Raw genomic sequence first — 14,216 nt, 5'->3', positions numbered from 1 at the left:
CTACTGCGTCTTATAACATCATAACTGCTCAACTCCGTACATCGGACATCCTTTTTCTTCCTCCATATTTCTCTCTCTCTCTTATAGACTCCTGATGCATCCCGGCTAGCTGCTTGCACTCCGAGAAAGGCCGGATCGATACCTACGTATTGGTTGGCCACGAGAACTAGGACGATGAAGATGATCCTCCTCCATCTGGCTTAGAAGCTGGTGCTGGTGGTGGTGTTCCCTCGAGAGTCTTTTTGACGTTCTCCAGTTCGCTGACTGCTTGCGCTTGACGGTCGATGGTGCTTGGCAGAGTCCAATGTTAGAAGTTGTCCCACAAGAAACGAAAAAAAAGAAGAAAAAAAAGAGAACAAAAAAAAACAGGCTCAGGGCTCATTGAAAACTAGATGCAAATGACAACTTATGTTTGAGATGAATGAGGTGGGTAGGCAGGTAGGTACTTAGAGGTAAGGATTACCTTTGTAGCTGTAGTATCTTGAGCCCCTGTATAAGCAAGATGTGTGAGTCCACATCAGCCACGATGGAGGACACTGGATGATTTTTTTTGGTATCAGTCATAAACTCTGAACTTCAATCTTGGACGGCATTCTTTTCTCTCTTTTGTTGTTATCTTTTATATTTTGGTCTTTCTCTTTTTTCCCCAGAGCAAAAAGACAACACTCAAGTGCACTTACACTCCTGGTAATTTTCCTCCAGTTTGCCCGCAGCCTCTCGCGCTTCTCTCCGATTGTAAAGTTGTTTCCAGACCGACATTGACGCCTCGTAAAAGCCCTCCACATCCCAGTGCGAGATTAACCGTTTCGTAGCTCTTGCGTAGCCAGCAGGGCTAATCTGTTCGGCGAGATGGTTCTCAATAGCTTCTGTTTCGTTGACGTTGACCTTTCCCTGGTCGTAACAAGTCTGAACATCTTTGTAAATCTCGCTTAACCGTTCTTCTGGCTGCTTGTCTTCCAGGTCGGACCTTTCTCCGGATGCATGGCCGGCATGGATTTGGTCTCTTCCAAAGCCCACGAAAGATGGATTAAAGAGCCGAATGTAACGTATCTTTTGTTCCAAGGCATTGAGAGAATTCCTCCACCCCCTTTTCCGGAGTTGGTTGACTATGCTTCTTTCGTTTTGTAGAACTCGGACAATCACCAGATTGAGCGCCGCAAGTGTGAAAGTGAGGAGGCCGACAATGTTTGCGGCTGTGGAGAGTTTGCTGTCCTGAGGCTCAGAGTCGTCAGCCATATTGCAATCCTGGAGAGATGATACCTATGCATGCAAATGATGTAATGATATGGAGGAACGAGTTAGTGAAGGGGCCTCAACAATTGACATCGTTAGGGGAAGGTCGAGTTGCGTTTTGATCTATATACGGCTATCGCTGAACAAGGTTACAAGGACATGCGCCGGAACTAACAGTCCACCACCACGGGTCAACCTCAGTCCACACGGACCGCAGCCTGCACGGGCCCTTTAGAGTCACAAGCCATAATGACCCAAGCAGCCACTCAAGCCAATGGCAAAATGCCGGAAAGACGGGGAGGCGGACAACCATGCGCTGCTGTCTGGGTACATTGGTAACGGCTCGTGACCTGTTGTGCGCATAGTCGGCGGAAATAGGCACGAAGAGGCTCGACAATTCTTGATTCTTTTTCGCGAGGGGTGTTGTGGAAGTTGCGGCGTTGGAAGAATGATGGGTAGGAACACCTCGGACGGAGTGGGTGAAGACGAAGAAGAGGTTTCGGGTTGCGAGAGGTTCGTCGTTCGAAGGGGTCAGTTGCGGGCCGTTGATGCTTGGGGTTCAGTCGGTGCTATATCTGACGGGTTGGCGCTCGATATGCGGTCGATGTGTGGTTGCTGCATGGTCGATCATATTGGACTGGGGCCTCTGCTTACCCAGCTAGGCTACCGAAATCCAGTCCAACCCGAGGTTCAGGAGGATGTCGTGCATCTTTGAGGATCCCATTCGACGGCGGCGGTGACGTATACAACTGGGTACTGCCCTTGATTGTACGCAAGTGACCGGACACATAGCTGTCTGTCCGAACATGACCTGGTGCCTGTGCCAAGGACATTTTAATGCCCCAATTTCATCCACCGTCAACGTGAAGGCTTGTGAAGCCAGATCCAGATGCGCTCAGTTTGATGTGTTGTAGTCCAAAGAAACCGAAATTAGCAGACAGAGAAAACCGAGAGATGCCTACAGAGATAAAAACACAACTTGCCGAACCCTCCTGATGCGGCAGAAAGAATTTGTCCCTTCCATAACGCCACAAGCCATAGCCATTTTGAGGACCATGTTTAACAAAACCCAAGAACCTGGTAAAGCAACAAGTCTTTCTTCCGCTCCCTTTCCTTTCCAAGCAGCGCCAGCAGCAGCACCACTGGTTGGTGTCTTCGTCGTCGTCGTCGTCGTCACTCCTTCGCAACCGCTTAGTAGCCACCACGACCACCGCGGCCGCCACCGCGGGAGAAACCGCCGCCACCACGGCCACCACCACCCCTCGAGAAGCCGCCGCTGCCACCGCGACCGCCGCCCCTGCTGAAACCACCACCGCCGCCGCGGGAGAAGCCACCACCACCACCGCGAGAGAAGCCACCGCCGCCGCCGCGAGAGGAGAAGCCGCCACGGCCGCCACCGCGGGCACCGCCTCTGGGACCGCCACGACCACCAGCACCACCACGGCCAGCCTTCTTCACCTTGGGGGCGCCGAGAACCTTGGGCTTGGGGAGGAAACGCTCGAGAGGGAGGAGCTTCTCGGAGCCGACGAAGACCTTGTCGCCGGGCTTGAAGGAAGTAGCGACGATGCCGGTTTGGGGCTTGACGGTGAAGTAAACCTGAAAGAAGGAGAGGAGTGTTAATTTGATGTGCTATGGTTCATGTTTCGGAGGGAAGTGCGCACCTGGTTGAGAGGACCGAGAACCTCATCGATCTTGCCGATGGGGGTCTTGTTCTCAAGGAAGACCTGAGCGTTGAAATGGGGGATCTTGGGGTTGGTGGACTTGTAGAACATCTCGCCCTCGACGGCGTGCTCGAAGGTGCCGAGCTCGAGAACCTGGGCGGGGGGACCATCGTCGCGCTGACCGAAGCCACCACGGCCGCCTGTTGTAGGATATCTATGTTAGTTGTCATTGAACATTGGGGAAGAAGTATGGGTGAAAAGGTAAATCGCCCTGAGTGGCGCCAATGGTTGACGGCAAAGTGCGACCAAGGCGACGACATCAAGGTGTGCGATAACGGTTGATAATAGAAGAATAATGCGGCGTACCTCTGAAGCCGCCACGGCCACCGCGGTCACCACCTCCTCCACGACCTCTGAAAGACATGATTTGTTGGTTGGATTGGGTTGTTTGTTGAAATGGGAATACGGCAAGGGTGCGTCTTGCGTCTCCTCGCGCGTCAGTGAATTGGAGGACCGTCGGGTTCGGAGTGAGATGTTGACAATGATCGTTTCGCCGGCGCAGACAATTGAAATTTTTCCGTGTTCCTGGAAGACTGAAAGAGTAGCAATTTTTCCCGGCCGGCAATCGTCTGCAGATGTCCACCACCCCACCTAAGCCAGTCCCATTTTCAAACGGTTCCTGGCGGCGCATTGGCTCAATGCGAATTGTGGATGGACCAGGGTTAGTGGCTGCTGTGGGCTGTGGGTCCGTGCCCGGGGCCCTAAGAAACGCGAATGTGGGGATTTCGACATCACTTTGTGCAGCCCTGTAACAGTTTGACGGGAACACTTTCCGACTTCATCGATGCATTTTGCAGCTTCAAGTACAGCAGCTGTTCGCCTCATCACACTACACGACGCTCTGAAATTACCGTAATCGTATGGACATACTTGACCTCACCGCCCTCGACCCGGATCTCATGGCTATCCGGCATATTCCCCAGCGCATCAAACGAGCACAGCACGTCAACCGAACCCATCACCTCATCGATGACATATCGCCGATTTCCGTTGCGCTTTGAACTGCCTCCTCTCGGTAACTGAACACCACACGGTCTGGTATACTGCGATCCTTCAACGCGTTCACAGTCGGCCCCCCATGGAATACTATCAGCCGCCTTTGCATCCGTCCACATGTCGAGATAAGCATCCCCGACCTTTCTCAACAGTTCTCGACTTGGCCGATTCGCCGCCGTCTCAATGACGCCCCAGTTCTCCTTCTGGATGTACCCGAACGTCTTTTGGGCGTTGAAGAACAAGGACCCCGTCGTGGCAGCGATGGTGTCGATAGATGAGATGGTTGATGTGTCTCCATCGGCTGGATGACGGATCTGGGTTGCCGTGACATAGGGCTTGGAGTTGGAACCGCTCGCCAATGAGATGATCATGGTGTAGCTGGCGCAGGCAATGGTGTCGGCCGTTGATCGGTTGAGGCTGATGTTGTGCGACTGGCTGAGGATGCCGCGCTTGATGTCGGCTGCCTTGTTGTTTTCCTGGTAGGCAAAGTTGCTCAAGGTGAGTTGGAGGCCGTCAAGTCTGCCGGCGGAGAAGGCGTCTACATAACTGTTGGCTGCTGCTAGCAGTCCCTCCCGGGTACATTTCGCGAAAACAGAAGTAATGAGTGCAAGGAAGCAGACAACGGTGAACCAGACCGTGTCTTTGGCAGATCTGGACAGCATCGTGATGTGAAGGTAGGTGCTTGGCTGTGATTAGAGTAGCTGTTTCGGCCATGGACAACTTTGGTTCACGATGCTCGGCTGAGTGCTTAAGTACTCACTTCCAGGAGCCGATAGCTTCTGCCGAGTCTTCATCCTCGACCCCGTTTCATGAGTAGGCCTGCTGTGGATAAATGGAGGGCACTGATTAATTCTGCGAGGGGCACTTTACCACAGAGATATTACTTGCCGTTCCCCCTCTTACAATCTCCTGATATTGGCTGGCTTTAGGCTTTGTATCCTGCTCTAGCCTACCTACCATCATCCCAACATGCTTTTAACGCAACATTTTCAAAGATAGCCCGATATTGGATAAGGTAGGTGAAATGAAAGAAGGGACTGAGCCAATACGACCCTAACCCTTGAATTGCATGGTTTCACAAGCCTCGGCATGTCTCCTCCGACTTTGTTAGCGGGGCAATTCACCCAAACAAAGCGAAAGCCCAGTCCTCAAATTCAGATCTCACCACCATACAACATCAACATCCTATCAGTCAAAAACAGAAATGACTGGCCCTCTTCCTGGACAAAAGACCGTCTTGATCACTGGGTAAGTTTATTGCGCTGTCAATTTGCCTTACAAGAGTTGTCTGTGACATGCCCTCTATTCTAGGCCCTCCAATTGTCCAACACATCAATGGATTCCTGATAGCAAATCGCTGACATTATCTTATAACAGCTGCACGCCAGGCGGCATCGGTCATGCCCTCTGCCTCGAGTTTCACAAGCAAGGTGTGTACCGACAGTTACCCGTAGCCGGAGTTACAAAGCATCCCGCCTGTTGCTTTCAGATCGAATTCCATCAAACAAAATACTAACAATTTCACCATGAAGGCGTCCATGTCATCGCAACGGCCCGCAACCCAGCCGTCTTGGCCGAGATGGCCGACATGGGCATGAGTACCCTCGCCCTCGACGTCACCAACGCCGAGAGCATCAAGACCTGCCACGAGGAGGTTGCCCAAATCACCGGCGGCAAGCTTGACATTCTCATCAACAACGCGTACGTTCTGTTCCTCATGCTGCCACACGGTCCCCCATTGTTTACTTTCCCCCTTTTCCCTTTGATGTTTATCCATCCACCATCTATCCCTACTAACCCTCACCCCCCCCCCTTCAACCAGCGGCCGCACCCACACCCACCCCGCCACCGACATCGACCTCGACGACGTCCGCGAGACCTTCGAGACCAACGTCTTTGGCGTAATGGCCATGTGCAAAGCCTTCGCCGACCAACTCATCGCCGCCCGCGGGCTCATCATCAACATTGCCTCTCTCGCCGCCATCACCCCTTATGTCTTTGGGAGCGTCTACTGCGCCACCAAGGGCGCCGTGGTCTCGTACTCGCGCACCTTGCGCTTGGAACTCAAGCCCTTTGGCGTGCGCGTCATGACCACCATGACGGGCACCGTCCGGTCCCAAATTGCCTCCAAGACGCACCGCACCCTGCCCGAGAACAGCCTCTACATGCGCGTCAAGGAGTTCTTTGAGCGCCGCTTGACGTTTTCGCAGAATAACGCGACGGTGGGCACGGAGGAGTATGCGAGAAAGCTGGTGAGGAATGCGCTGAAGGGTGAAGCCCCGCTAATTTTGAGGAGCTGGTTTGGCAGGGCGGATTACTTCTGGGCGGGTGGATGGGCGAGACTCGTTTGGGCTGGTACCTTCTTTGGGGACTGGTTGTTGGATTTGGTCATGTATCGCATGTTCAAGATGAATGTGTTGGAGCGGGTGTTGGCGCAGGAGGAGGCGCAGAAGAAGCTGAACTGAGCGAAGGGGGGATGAGGCAGTGGAGGCACTACTTTGGTTGTTTGTGGTCGGTGGCTTGATATCTGCAGAAGGCATGTTGGGAATCAATGGGTGAGTACTTTAGCTGACCCGTGGCGGGTTGATTCAGCCTTACAGCGAGCGATTTTTGTCTCAAGGGGGTATTCGTACGCGCTCAGCTGCCGGAGCCTTTATCCCGTTATCTATTCCATGACCTCGAACCGACCTATATCATTTAGACATGAGTGTTACTTTGAACAAATTCTTTCCAGTCTATCAACGGCCTAGCACCTGCCATACTCAACGATAATCACAAGCATGTCAAACAATTCACAGGACAGCAGTGTTTTCCGCGGCCGTGAACATTATTAACCTCGTCACCTAAGATAGCTCTTTCGACCTCTTGACAGTTCGGCTTCTTCAGCGCGAAAGATTGTGATGTTCGAGGAACAAAGAATCAAAGAGCGGGTGGAGTTTGCGCGCGTATTTCAAATTATTCGATGGAAGTGTCATTCTCGAAAGAAAATGAGTAGTGCCTGGAATTGTTACCCTGAAGACGCAGTGGACAAAGTTCCAGAGCATGTCCACCAATGTTATGACTGGTCTCTTCATTCAGAACTTGTGCTCAGTCACTGCCAGTTTATCATCACAAGAAACCAGACAACCTGGACTTTACCGAGCCAAAGTCAAAACTCGCCTCAACGCATCAACAAACCTCCGCCATCTCGAACTCCGCTCACTTTTTGGCTCCTCTCGCTTCTCAGCCATCATCCCCACCCCACCTCGCTTCCGTTGTTCCCTCCTCTTTTTCTTCATCCGTATGTCATTCATCAAACCCCGTGGCTGATTTTCGGCCTCTCCCCAAAGCACCTGGAACCCTCTTGCATCGCCATCATCTCCTCCATCATCTGTCGCCCTGCCCCCCTCATCCCGCTCTCCCACCGACCCATCCCCCGAATCTTCCGGCGGCTCCAGCGGCTCCCCATGCCCATCAACGCTCAGCTCCATCTCCATAGGCGACCTGATATCCCGTCTCAACCCATCCGGATCCGTAACAACCGGCGCGAGAGCTCGAAAGGTTCCTGTAGGCGGGTTTGGCACCTCGTGGTAGTTTCCACCAGGTCCGGTTCCACGAATACGCATGCCTCCTACAGCTGTTTCTTCTGGTTCTGCCAGATTCTGCAGGTGTTTTGGCAGGTATCGTGGGTCGTCGACGATTTTGAACTTGAGTGTCACGGTTTCACCGTCAATCAATTCGGGGTGTTTGTCCGGGCAGACGATTTGCTCGATTAGACCGCCAGTTCCAACGACCATCTGGTGCGGAAGCATGTCCTCTTCGAGGTCAGAGTGGATGCTTTCTTGATTGCTGGCGGGTTGTGGTGTTACATCTATAATTATTGCCTGGCTATGTACCCGTGTTTCTGATACCAGTGATGGTGGTAGTGATACTAATTCCACTCCTGCTGGTGGTCGTAGCACCGATTCCGCTCGTGCTGGTAGTGACGGCCTGTAGCTTATGGTCGGGACTCCGGACATGTACTGTAAGGAGGAGTTGGATGAATCGGTATCATTGGAAGCAGGGGCTTGACTGATTTGTTGTGATTGTGAGCTACTTGGCGTATCATCGCTGGATGAAGAGATGACAACCTCTGTAGGGTCTGCGCGAGATGGCGGCCCAAACCTATGGATTTGGGGTGCTTGAGGCAATCCTTGCAGCGATGCTGGCGTGGTATCGCCGTAGGGCATTGTGTCGAAAAACTCCTCGTCAACCAAGAAGTCTTCGGAATCCGGTTCGTGGGAGGTTGTCAGTAGCGGTGATCCCGGTGGTACTATGCCATGGCTGTCGGGGGTTGACAAACCCGCGTTATTGGAAGGAAGTTCTTGAAAGGCTACCTGCGGTGTTGGCGCCTTATCGTCGGAGGATAAGTGTTTGAAATGATCTGCGTCAAATAAAGATGGCGGTGGTGTTGAATGATGAACTTGCTGTAGCATGATACAACGTAGCATACCTCTAGTGATAACAGGAATATGCGTGGCGCACAAACCACCAAAGTCCGGACCGGCCGAAGTCATACCTGTAGAGGCTGGCGGGAAATAACTGCTTGAGCCGGTTGGCAGAGCTAGACGGCGGGAAGTGATTTTAATCTCGACTTCTTTCTTAATGTTGTTATTCCGGAGCTGGTACCGGAGAGACAGTCTACAGAGGGTCACAACATGTCAGAAGGGAACTCGATCCGGATCGTGACGGGCAATGAGACATACCTCTCTCTTCCACGACGGAGAACACGAAATTGACGTGCAGTATCCTTGCCGACTTGCTTTCCCCAAATCCATTTCTGCTCGGAGACGACGAAGTAGTCTTGACTCTTCCTCCCAAATGTGGTGTGCTGGAGAACATTCACACCCCCCACTCTGACCTTGACCTTGAAAGCAGACTCCTTGCAGTCTCCAACTATGCGAATTGCGAAGGCCTTGTCATCTGTAAATTAAGGTATTCCTTAATATAGTGCTATCAGCGTTGAACTGAGAGGGATAACTTACCTTTGATGGCAAGGAAGTGGCTTCCGCTTCCCTGCTTCTCCTTCTTCTTGTCTTTGGCATCATCTTCTGTTGGGGAACCGTATATAGTGAAGGGAAAGTTGTGGGGCCCTGGAGTGTTCGTCTCTTTGGTCTCATTAACGTCTGCCCGTGGCTCGCGAACACGCTGGAAGCGACGTTCTGCATTGTCGCTAACCCTGGGGACTTCGAAGAAGGCAATTGTAAAAGTATCGGTTCCGAAAGTGACAGTAATCGACTGGTCATCACTTCGAGTCAGCTTAATCATCTTTTCGACAGACATTATGGGCTTTGAGGAGGTGTGGTGGACATGAGGACGGGAGTTGATTCGTAACCAAGCGATGATGGTTCAGCTGGCGGTGCGCTGGGGAGATTGAGTCCATATAGGTCGGGGCCCCTCAGACACGGGCTGCCCATAGCTGAGCCTTGTTGATGGTCACACCGTGGAGACAGATGTTCGATATCATAACTGAATCATTCAAAGGCGTAGTATTGAGCCTGGTATTCATGGTAACGTATCAAGGAAGAGGCGAAGCATTGGGAAGATTGCCGTAGTTGCTTGCTTGTCAGAAAGAACGACTCGGGAAAGCGAGATAGGCCCTCAGACTGGAGTAGTACAGGGCTTTAATAATGATGGGGGACGACTGCGACACCTCCCATTACACAGCATTCTACCGGTGAGCGAAGAAGGCAACTGCTAATGGTAGTACTAGGTACACAGCCCCACCCAGGCATTGTAACTGGAATGCTCCGATGGATGCCTCCAGCTAAGGGTGGCCGAGAAGAGTGTCCATGCATATGTCAACCGAATCTGGACGGCAATGAGCCTACAAGGGCGTTTCTCATAATCTTCGTTGTCTAGAATTCCGTAATTCGTAAACTAGGGCCTTTGACATACTAGGCACACCTTTCATATCTCTCGCAGAGGCACTTTGGCGGCTCTTGCGGTCCTATGACAGGAATTTGTATCAGGCCTAAACCTATTTTATTTTTCGGCGCCGCTGAACCTGCCGAACCCTCCAGGCAAGGCCATCCTCACCAGAAATACAAGATGTCCGATGACCAAGGCGACAGTCCTTTATCCACTATCAGCAATGTGGTTGGCTTGTTGACATTCGCTCTTGGACTTCTCACACTTGTTGTTACCTTCCTGTCTACAACACACAGCGCGGAAAGGGAAATTGAAGACATACGAGAAAAGTTACAGGCGAGAGAAAATCACATTCGTGAGATAGAATACCACTTCGAGAAACTCGACAGAGAGGCGCACTCGGACTGGGAAGGCAGTCAGAGTAAAATCGACTTTCTCATGACCCTTGAAAAGATTAAACAACATCATCAAAAAGCAAGAAATGCGCTTGACACATACAGCAAAAAGCATTACTGGTGGTGGTATAATCGACCTGACGGTAACATACCTAACCTACCTGGTACCTTCCTCTCCCCACCGAGGGGACTGCTAATCGAAGCTTGCAGTAATGGGTGCCGTGGCCGCGATTGAGACACAATTCCAACATCTGAACACCATCCAGTTGACATTTCTCCTCATGTAATCCTTCATTCTCATACCAATTATATCAAACATGACCCTTTGTTGACGCTGACTCTCAACTTCAGTACCACGAGAACCCAGCAAGACCATATTGATGGACTTGAAGCGTCCTTTGGCGAAGTTAAACGGGAACTAAGGTCCGACAAACCTCTACCATCTTTTTCAAGATCCCAAGCTGACAGTTCCACACCGACCCAGAAACCACTCAGATTCTTAGCACTGTGAAGAAAGTGCATCCCGTCCCAAATCATCCCAAAAGCGAACCCTTTCCATAACGCCTTCCCAACATATTCAACCACACTCAAACCCTCCTCCCCTCACAAACCAAAAAAGGAAACTCCATCACCGGTCCCTTCTCCATATCCCCCTTCCCTGGCTCACTCTCCACCCTCTTCTGCAGTACAAACCCCCTCTCAACTTTAACCTCCTCAAACCCCACCCCCTTCAGTATCTCCTCCATTTCCTCCTTGGTAATCCCATGCCTCTCCACCCCATCCATCTTAGCCTCCGGATGAAACTTCCTCGCTTCCGGACCGAAATTCTCAAAGTCCGTCGTCACCACCCTACCAGTGCCGGGTTTCAGGGTACCATAAATGGTTTTGAACAGCGCCGTCAGATCAGCAACGTGGTGCAACACCAGATGCGATATGACCAAATCGAACTTGCCCTCCCACGCCTCCCCCGTAACGGGATCGATTTTGATGATAGGGTCTTCCGGGTCCTCGAGCAGTGCTGCAACTGGCCGGACATTCTTCACTTGCTCATAGGTACCGCCAGGCGATAACTTGTGAGTGAGAACGTCGATCATACCCTCCGCCGCGTCAACGGCTGTGAGGGAGCGGATGTGGGGCGCGAGAAGGAGAGATAGCAAGCCAGTGCCGCAGCCGATTTCGAGGACGTTGAAAGATGATAGTTCTGAGGGAGAAGGCAAGCGGGAAAGGTAGGATTCGAAGGCTAGGGAGGTGGCGAGTTGGATGGATGGGTTGGAGTCCCAGTTGGCAGCGTCGGCGTTGAAACGGGCGTTGCCGGTGCCGGTGATGATTGGGTCAGTGGTTGTAGTGGCGGTTGAGGATGCCATGGTGGGTAGGTGAGTAGTTGGTGTTGTGGGTCTAAGGCTGAAATTGGAGTTGAAATTATGGCTGTGGTTGAGTTTGAGTTTGAGAATGTTAAAGTCTTATTAAGTCGTCAAGATGAAAGGAGGGGAAGTTGGAGAAGGAGTATATTACTAAGCGATCTATTGGGTAGCATGTAACTAGCGTATCAAACCCCCTCTCCTGCCTCCATGGATGTAAACCTCCTAGAATAAGCGTCATTGGGGATGTATTGTTTTTCGGCTTTGAAGATGCTGAGCAGTTGATACCTTAAGATAAAGCCCAGACATTGGATGAGGGATGCAATGATGCATGAGATGGTGTAATCCGTAATTTTCTGTACGGTATTCATGGTTGGTTGCCGTCCAGAGGAGGCAGCTGTAAGACAAAGTATCATTATTACCATCGTAGAAGAAACCCCCAAAATGGTAATAATTCCCTATACCACCAAATAGTATACCCCTTTCTGCCTCAAGGTAATACCACACATATAAACAGATCATCAGCCTTTCAAGGACACCACTCCACCAGCGTCCACACATCACCGTTACTTTCTTTGACCGCGTCCCCAACTTCCTTCGTATTTCCTGCCTCTCCCACGCTGATCATATCATCAATGAGCGCCCTCGGAAACACCAGGGGTTCATCCAGGTAACTCCCATCCTTCTCATCCACTTTCCGTTTCTCCTCGCCACCCACATAACCCTTAACTCTCGCCTCCAACCTCCATCCACTCTGTTCATTCTCACCACCCACCCACTTCCACCGCTCACACAACAACTCATTTCCCCTCCTCGAAATCCCCTGAGCCCACCTTCCCACCTTCACAACCCTCCCCTTCTTATTCTTCAACTTATCATCCAACTCCCACACAACACAATCCACATACGGAGGCTCCGCCACCCCTTCCTCATCCGGTACCCAAACCTCCTCATACTCCTCCTCTTGCCCACTCTCGGGGTTAACCATCCTCCCCTTTTCCAACGCAAGCTTCTCATTACCCTCGCCAGGAATCCGGTACATATCCCCCTCATCAGCCGCCGCCTCATCGGTACTTGACCCATTATCCCCCGCCTCAGCACTGATTTTCTCCTCAGCGTGCAAAACCCTAGAATCAACCCAATGCGTCCATCTTCCCCTCATATACGGGTGCTTCCCGCTCTTCAAATCCGCGGTCGTCCCATTGACCGTGCGCCCATCAGGCAGAATCAATTTTTGCCCATAATAACCGATGGTAGGGCGGGTGGAGGTGTGCGTGGAAGTGCCGGCTATGGCCCAGTCCAGGCGGGAGAGGGGGAGAGTTTTGGCCTCGTCGGCTTCGGTTTCGGACCCAGTGTGGGAGTTGAGATTGATGAAAACGGAGGTGTGGTTGGGCGAGGAAGGATCTTCTTTGAAAATACGCAGATCGACGAAGCGGCCGCTGGGAGAGGTGAGGACAATGGTTGAGGTTGGCTCCGAAGGTGGGGAAGTGTCGCTGCTGGAGGAAGGAGAGGAGCTGGGGATCCAGCGGATGGAGTGGCGGATTGAGATGTCGCTTTTTTGTTCGGGGGCCATGGTTGCGGGTTTTCTTTTTCTGATCAGCTTTGATGTTCAGGCTCTCGATTGAGAGTGTTTGAGAGTGAAATGAACGTAGTGGTGGAATGTTTGGTGCAAGTCGATGACTTGGGTGAGATGCATGAGGGGTTGCCGAGCTGATCCCTCCGATATGCGGCGCTAGCCGGCCTCCGCCATCACACACAGCCATTTACCCTAACCCTCGTGATGATTGTTTACCAAGCCCCTGAATCCTTCACCAGTTTGTAAAGCTTTGTGATCCAAGAGATGGCTCGATTGCAAAGATAAAGTTTCTGAGAAATATAACAACGGCAGCTACTGCTCAGCCATATTCTGAGTTGCCAATATCGTCGTTGGATCAATGCGAATGCAAGAGTGGCTGCCGATGGGAAGGGGGGATATGTTTTTGATGCCCGACGACGACAGGTTTTGTACTTACCTTCCACTTTCATACAAAACATTACACACTCTCATACAGTCTATCAACATCTAGCACATTACATCTCTTTCGTTGTCAAACACTCAGGCAATACAAGAGGGATCAGGCGGTAATTCTTGATCAAAGAGAAAAACCCTCCTAAATAGATGACTTTCCGTCCACGGCCCCAGATTCCGGTCGGTTGGGATCTATACCGTTGTTGTGAAGAATTCAAATGTGTCGACTGGTGACCAAGGGGCGCCATTGACTGAGTGATGAAAAGGTTCTTCTGGCACAGTCCCGGCAACTTGATACGCCGAGCGCTCAGTAGGCAACTCGGGTGTCGTGTGAGCCCCAAGAACATAAACCTCGTGGATCTCATGGTAGATGGACAACTCAATAACGAGTGGCTCCCAGAGGATTGGTGGTCTGCAATCGAGTCAGAAAGACGGACTTGTATGTGTGCGTTTGTTTGACGCATGGGAGAATCCTGAAGTGTTGTAAGAGATTGTTACCTTTGTTGCAAAGCTGTACCTCTGTTATCTCTTCCTGATCACTGATCAAAGCAGTGGATGAAGGAACGCATAAGCGGGTGTCTGACGGAAGCGGGAGAGAGACTGCCCATCAGCGAGA

At 51.6% G+C, this 14,216-nt stretch overlaps 7 protein-coding genes across 7 annotated transcripts; 1 reads left to right on the top strand and 6 right to left on the bottom strand.

Annotated features, from left to right (window-relative positions):
* Positions 1-166: 166 nt before the first annotated feature.
* NCU07902 (hypothetical protein) lies at positions 167-1,236 on the bottom strand (the record flags this gene model as incomplete). Its single annotated transcript, XM_957325.1, has 3 exons — positions 167-290; positions 464-536; positions 681-1,236. The coding sequence occupies 3 exons, from the start codon at positions 1,234-1,236 to the stop codon at positions 167-169; spliced, it is 753 nt and encodes a 250-aa protein (XP_962418.1).
* A 72-nt stretch (positions 1,237-1,308) lies between these two features.
* Positions 1,309-3,499, bottom strand: NCU16757 (H/ACA ribonucleoprotein complex subunit 1). The gene is made up of 3 exons (XM_011396070.1): positions 3,261-3,499; positions 2,895-3,094; positions 1,309-2,829 (listed from the first exon to the last, which is right to left on the bottom strand). Exons 1-3 carry the CDS (start codon positions 3,316-3,318, stop codon positions 2,425-2,427), a joined length of 663 nt encoding a protein of 220 aa, XP_011394372.1. The 5' UTR covers positions 3,319-3,499; the 3' UTR covers positions 1,309-2,424.
* Positions 3,500-3,776: 277 nt separating this feature from the next.
* NCU16756 (hypothetical protein) lies at positions 3,777-4,918 on the bottom strand. Its single transcript, XM_011396069.1, has one exon. It carries the CDS (start codon positions 4,610-4,612, stop codon positions 3,779-3,781), a length of 834 nt encoding a protein of 277 aa, XP_011394371.1. The 5' UTR covers positions 4,613-4,918; the 3' UTR covers positions 3,777-3,778.
* Positions 4,919-5,061: 143 nt separating this feature from the next.
* Positions 5,062-6,746, top strand: NCU07904 (short chain dehydrogenase/reductase). The gene is made up of 4 exons (XM_957327.3): positions 5,062-5,198; positions 5,328-5,380; positions 5,483-5,651; positions 5,773-6,746. Exons 1-4 carry the CDS (start codon positions 5,155-5,157, stop codon positions 6,413-6,415), a joined length of 909 nt encoding a protein of 302 aa, XP_962420.1. The 5' UTR covers positions 5,062-5,154; the 3' UTR covers positions 6,416-6,746.
* Positions 6,747-6,907: 161 nt separating this feature from the next.
* Positions 6,908-9,251, bottom strand: NCU07905 (hypothetical protein; the record flags this gene model as incomplete). Its single annotated transcript, XM_957328.3, has 3 exons — positions 6,908-8,609; positions 8,675-8,891; positions 8,954-9,251. 3 exons carry the CDS (start codon positions 9,249-9,251, stop codon positions 7,085-7,087), a joined length of 2,040 nt encoding a protein of 679 aa, XP_962421.2. The 3' UTR covers positions 6,908-7,084.
* Positions 9,252-10,448: 1,197 nt separating this feature from the next.
* On the bottom strand, positions 10,449-11,704 carry NCU07906 (methyltransferase). Its single transcript, XM_957329.2, has one exon. The coding sequence runs from the start codon at positions 11,596-11,598 to the stop codon at positions 10,822-10,824; it is 777 nt and encodes a 258-aa protein (XP_962422.1). The 5' UTR covers positions 11,599-11,704; the 3' UTR covers positions 10,449-10,821.
* A 65-nt stretch (positions 11,705-11,769) lies between these two features.
* NCU07907 (hypothetical protein) lies at positions 11,770-13,257 on the bottom strand. The gene has a single exon (XM_957330.2). The coding sequence runs from the start codon at positions 13,163-13,165 to the stop codon at positions 12,122-12,124; it is 1,044 nt and encodes a 347-aa protein (XP_962423.1). The 5' UTR covers positions 13,166-13,257; the 3' UTR covers positions 11,770-12,121.
* Positions 13,258-14,216: the final 959 nt, after the last annotated feature.

This window comes from Neurospora crassa, linkage group IV (assembly GCF_000182925.2).
Source record: "Neurospora crassa OR74A linkage group IV, whole genome shotgun sequence".
Classification (NCBI taxonomy): Eukaryota; Fungi; Ascomycota; class Sordariomycetes; order Sordariales; family Sordariaceae; genus Neurospora; species Neurospora crassa.
The sequence above is the reverse complement of the archived record's forward strand: the minus strand, read 5'-3'. Positions and strand labels throughout refer to the sequence as shown.

Excerpts from the sequence above, each read along its gene's own strand:
- NCU07906 (XM_957329.2), bottom strand. The coding sequence starts at position 11,598 with ATGGCATCCTCAACCGCCACTACAACCACTGACCCAATCATCACCGGC.
- NCU07904 (XM_957327.3), top strand. The coding sequence starts at position 5,155 with ATGACTGGCCCTCTTCCTGGACAAAAGACCGTCTTGATCACTGG. Across the intron at positions 5,381-5,482 it reads CCTCGAGTTTCACAAGCAAG|GCGTCCATGTCATCGCAACG; the intron begins GTGTGTACCGAC and ends TTCACCATGAAG. Across the intron at positions 5,652-5,772 it reads GACATTCTCATCAACAACGC|CGGCCGCACCCACACCCACC; the intron begins GTACGTTCTGTT and ends CCCTTCAACCAG.
- NCU07907 (XM_957330.2), bottom strand. The coding sequence starts at position 13,165 with ATGGCCCCCGAACAAAAAAGCGACATCTCAATCCGCCACTCCATCCGC.
- NCU16757 (XM_011396070.1), bottom strand. The coding sequence starts at position 3,318 with ATGTCTTTCAGAGGTCGTGGAGGAGGTGGTGACCGCGGTGGCCGTGGC. Across the intron at positions 3,095-3,260 it reads TGGCCGTGGCGGCTTCAGAG|GCGGCCGTGGTGGCTTCGGT; the intron begins GTACGCCGCATT and ends ATCCTACAACAG. Across the intron at positions 2,830-2,894 it reads TTCTCGGTCCTCTCAACCAG|GTTTACTTCACCGTCAAGCC; the intron begins GTGCGCACTTCC and ends TCCTTCTTTCAG.
- NCU16756 (XM_011396069.1), bottom strand. The coding sequence starts at position 4,612 with ATGCTGTCCAGATCTGCCAAAGACACGGTCTGGTTCACCGTTGTCTGC.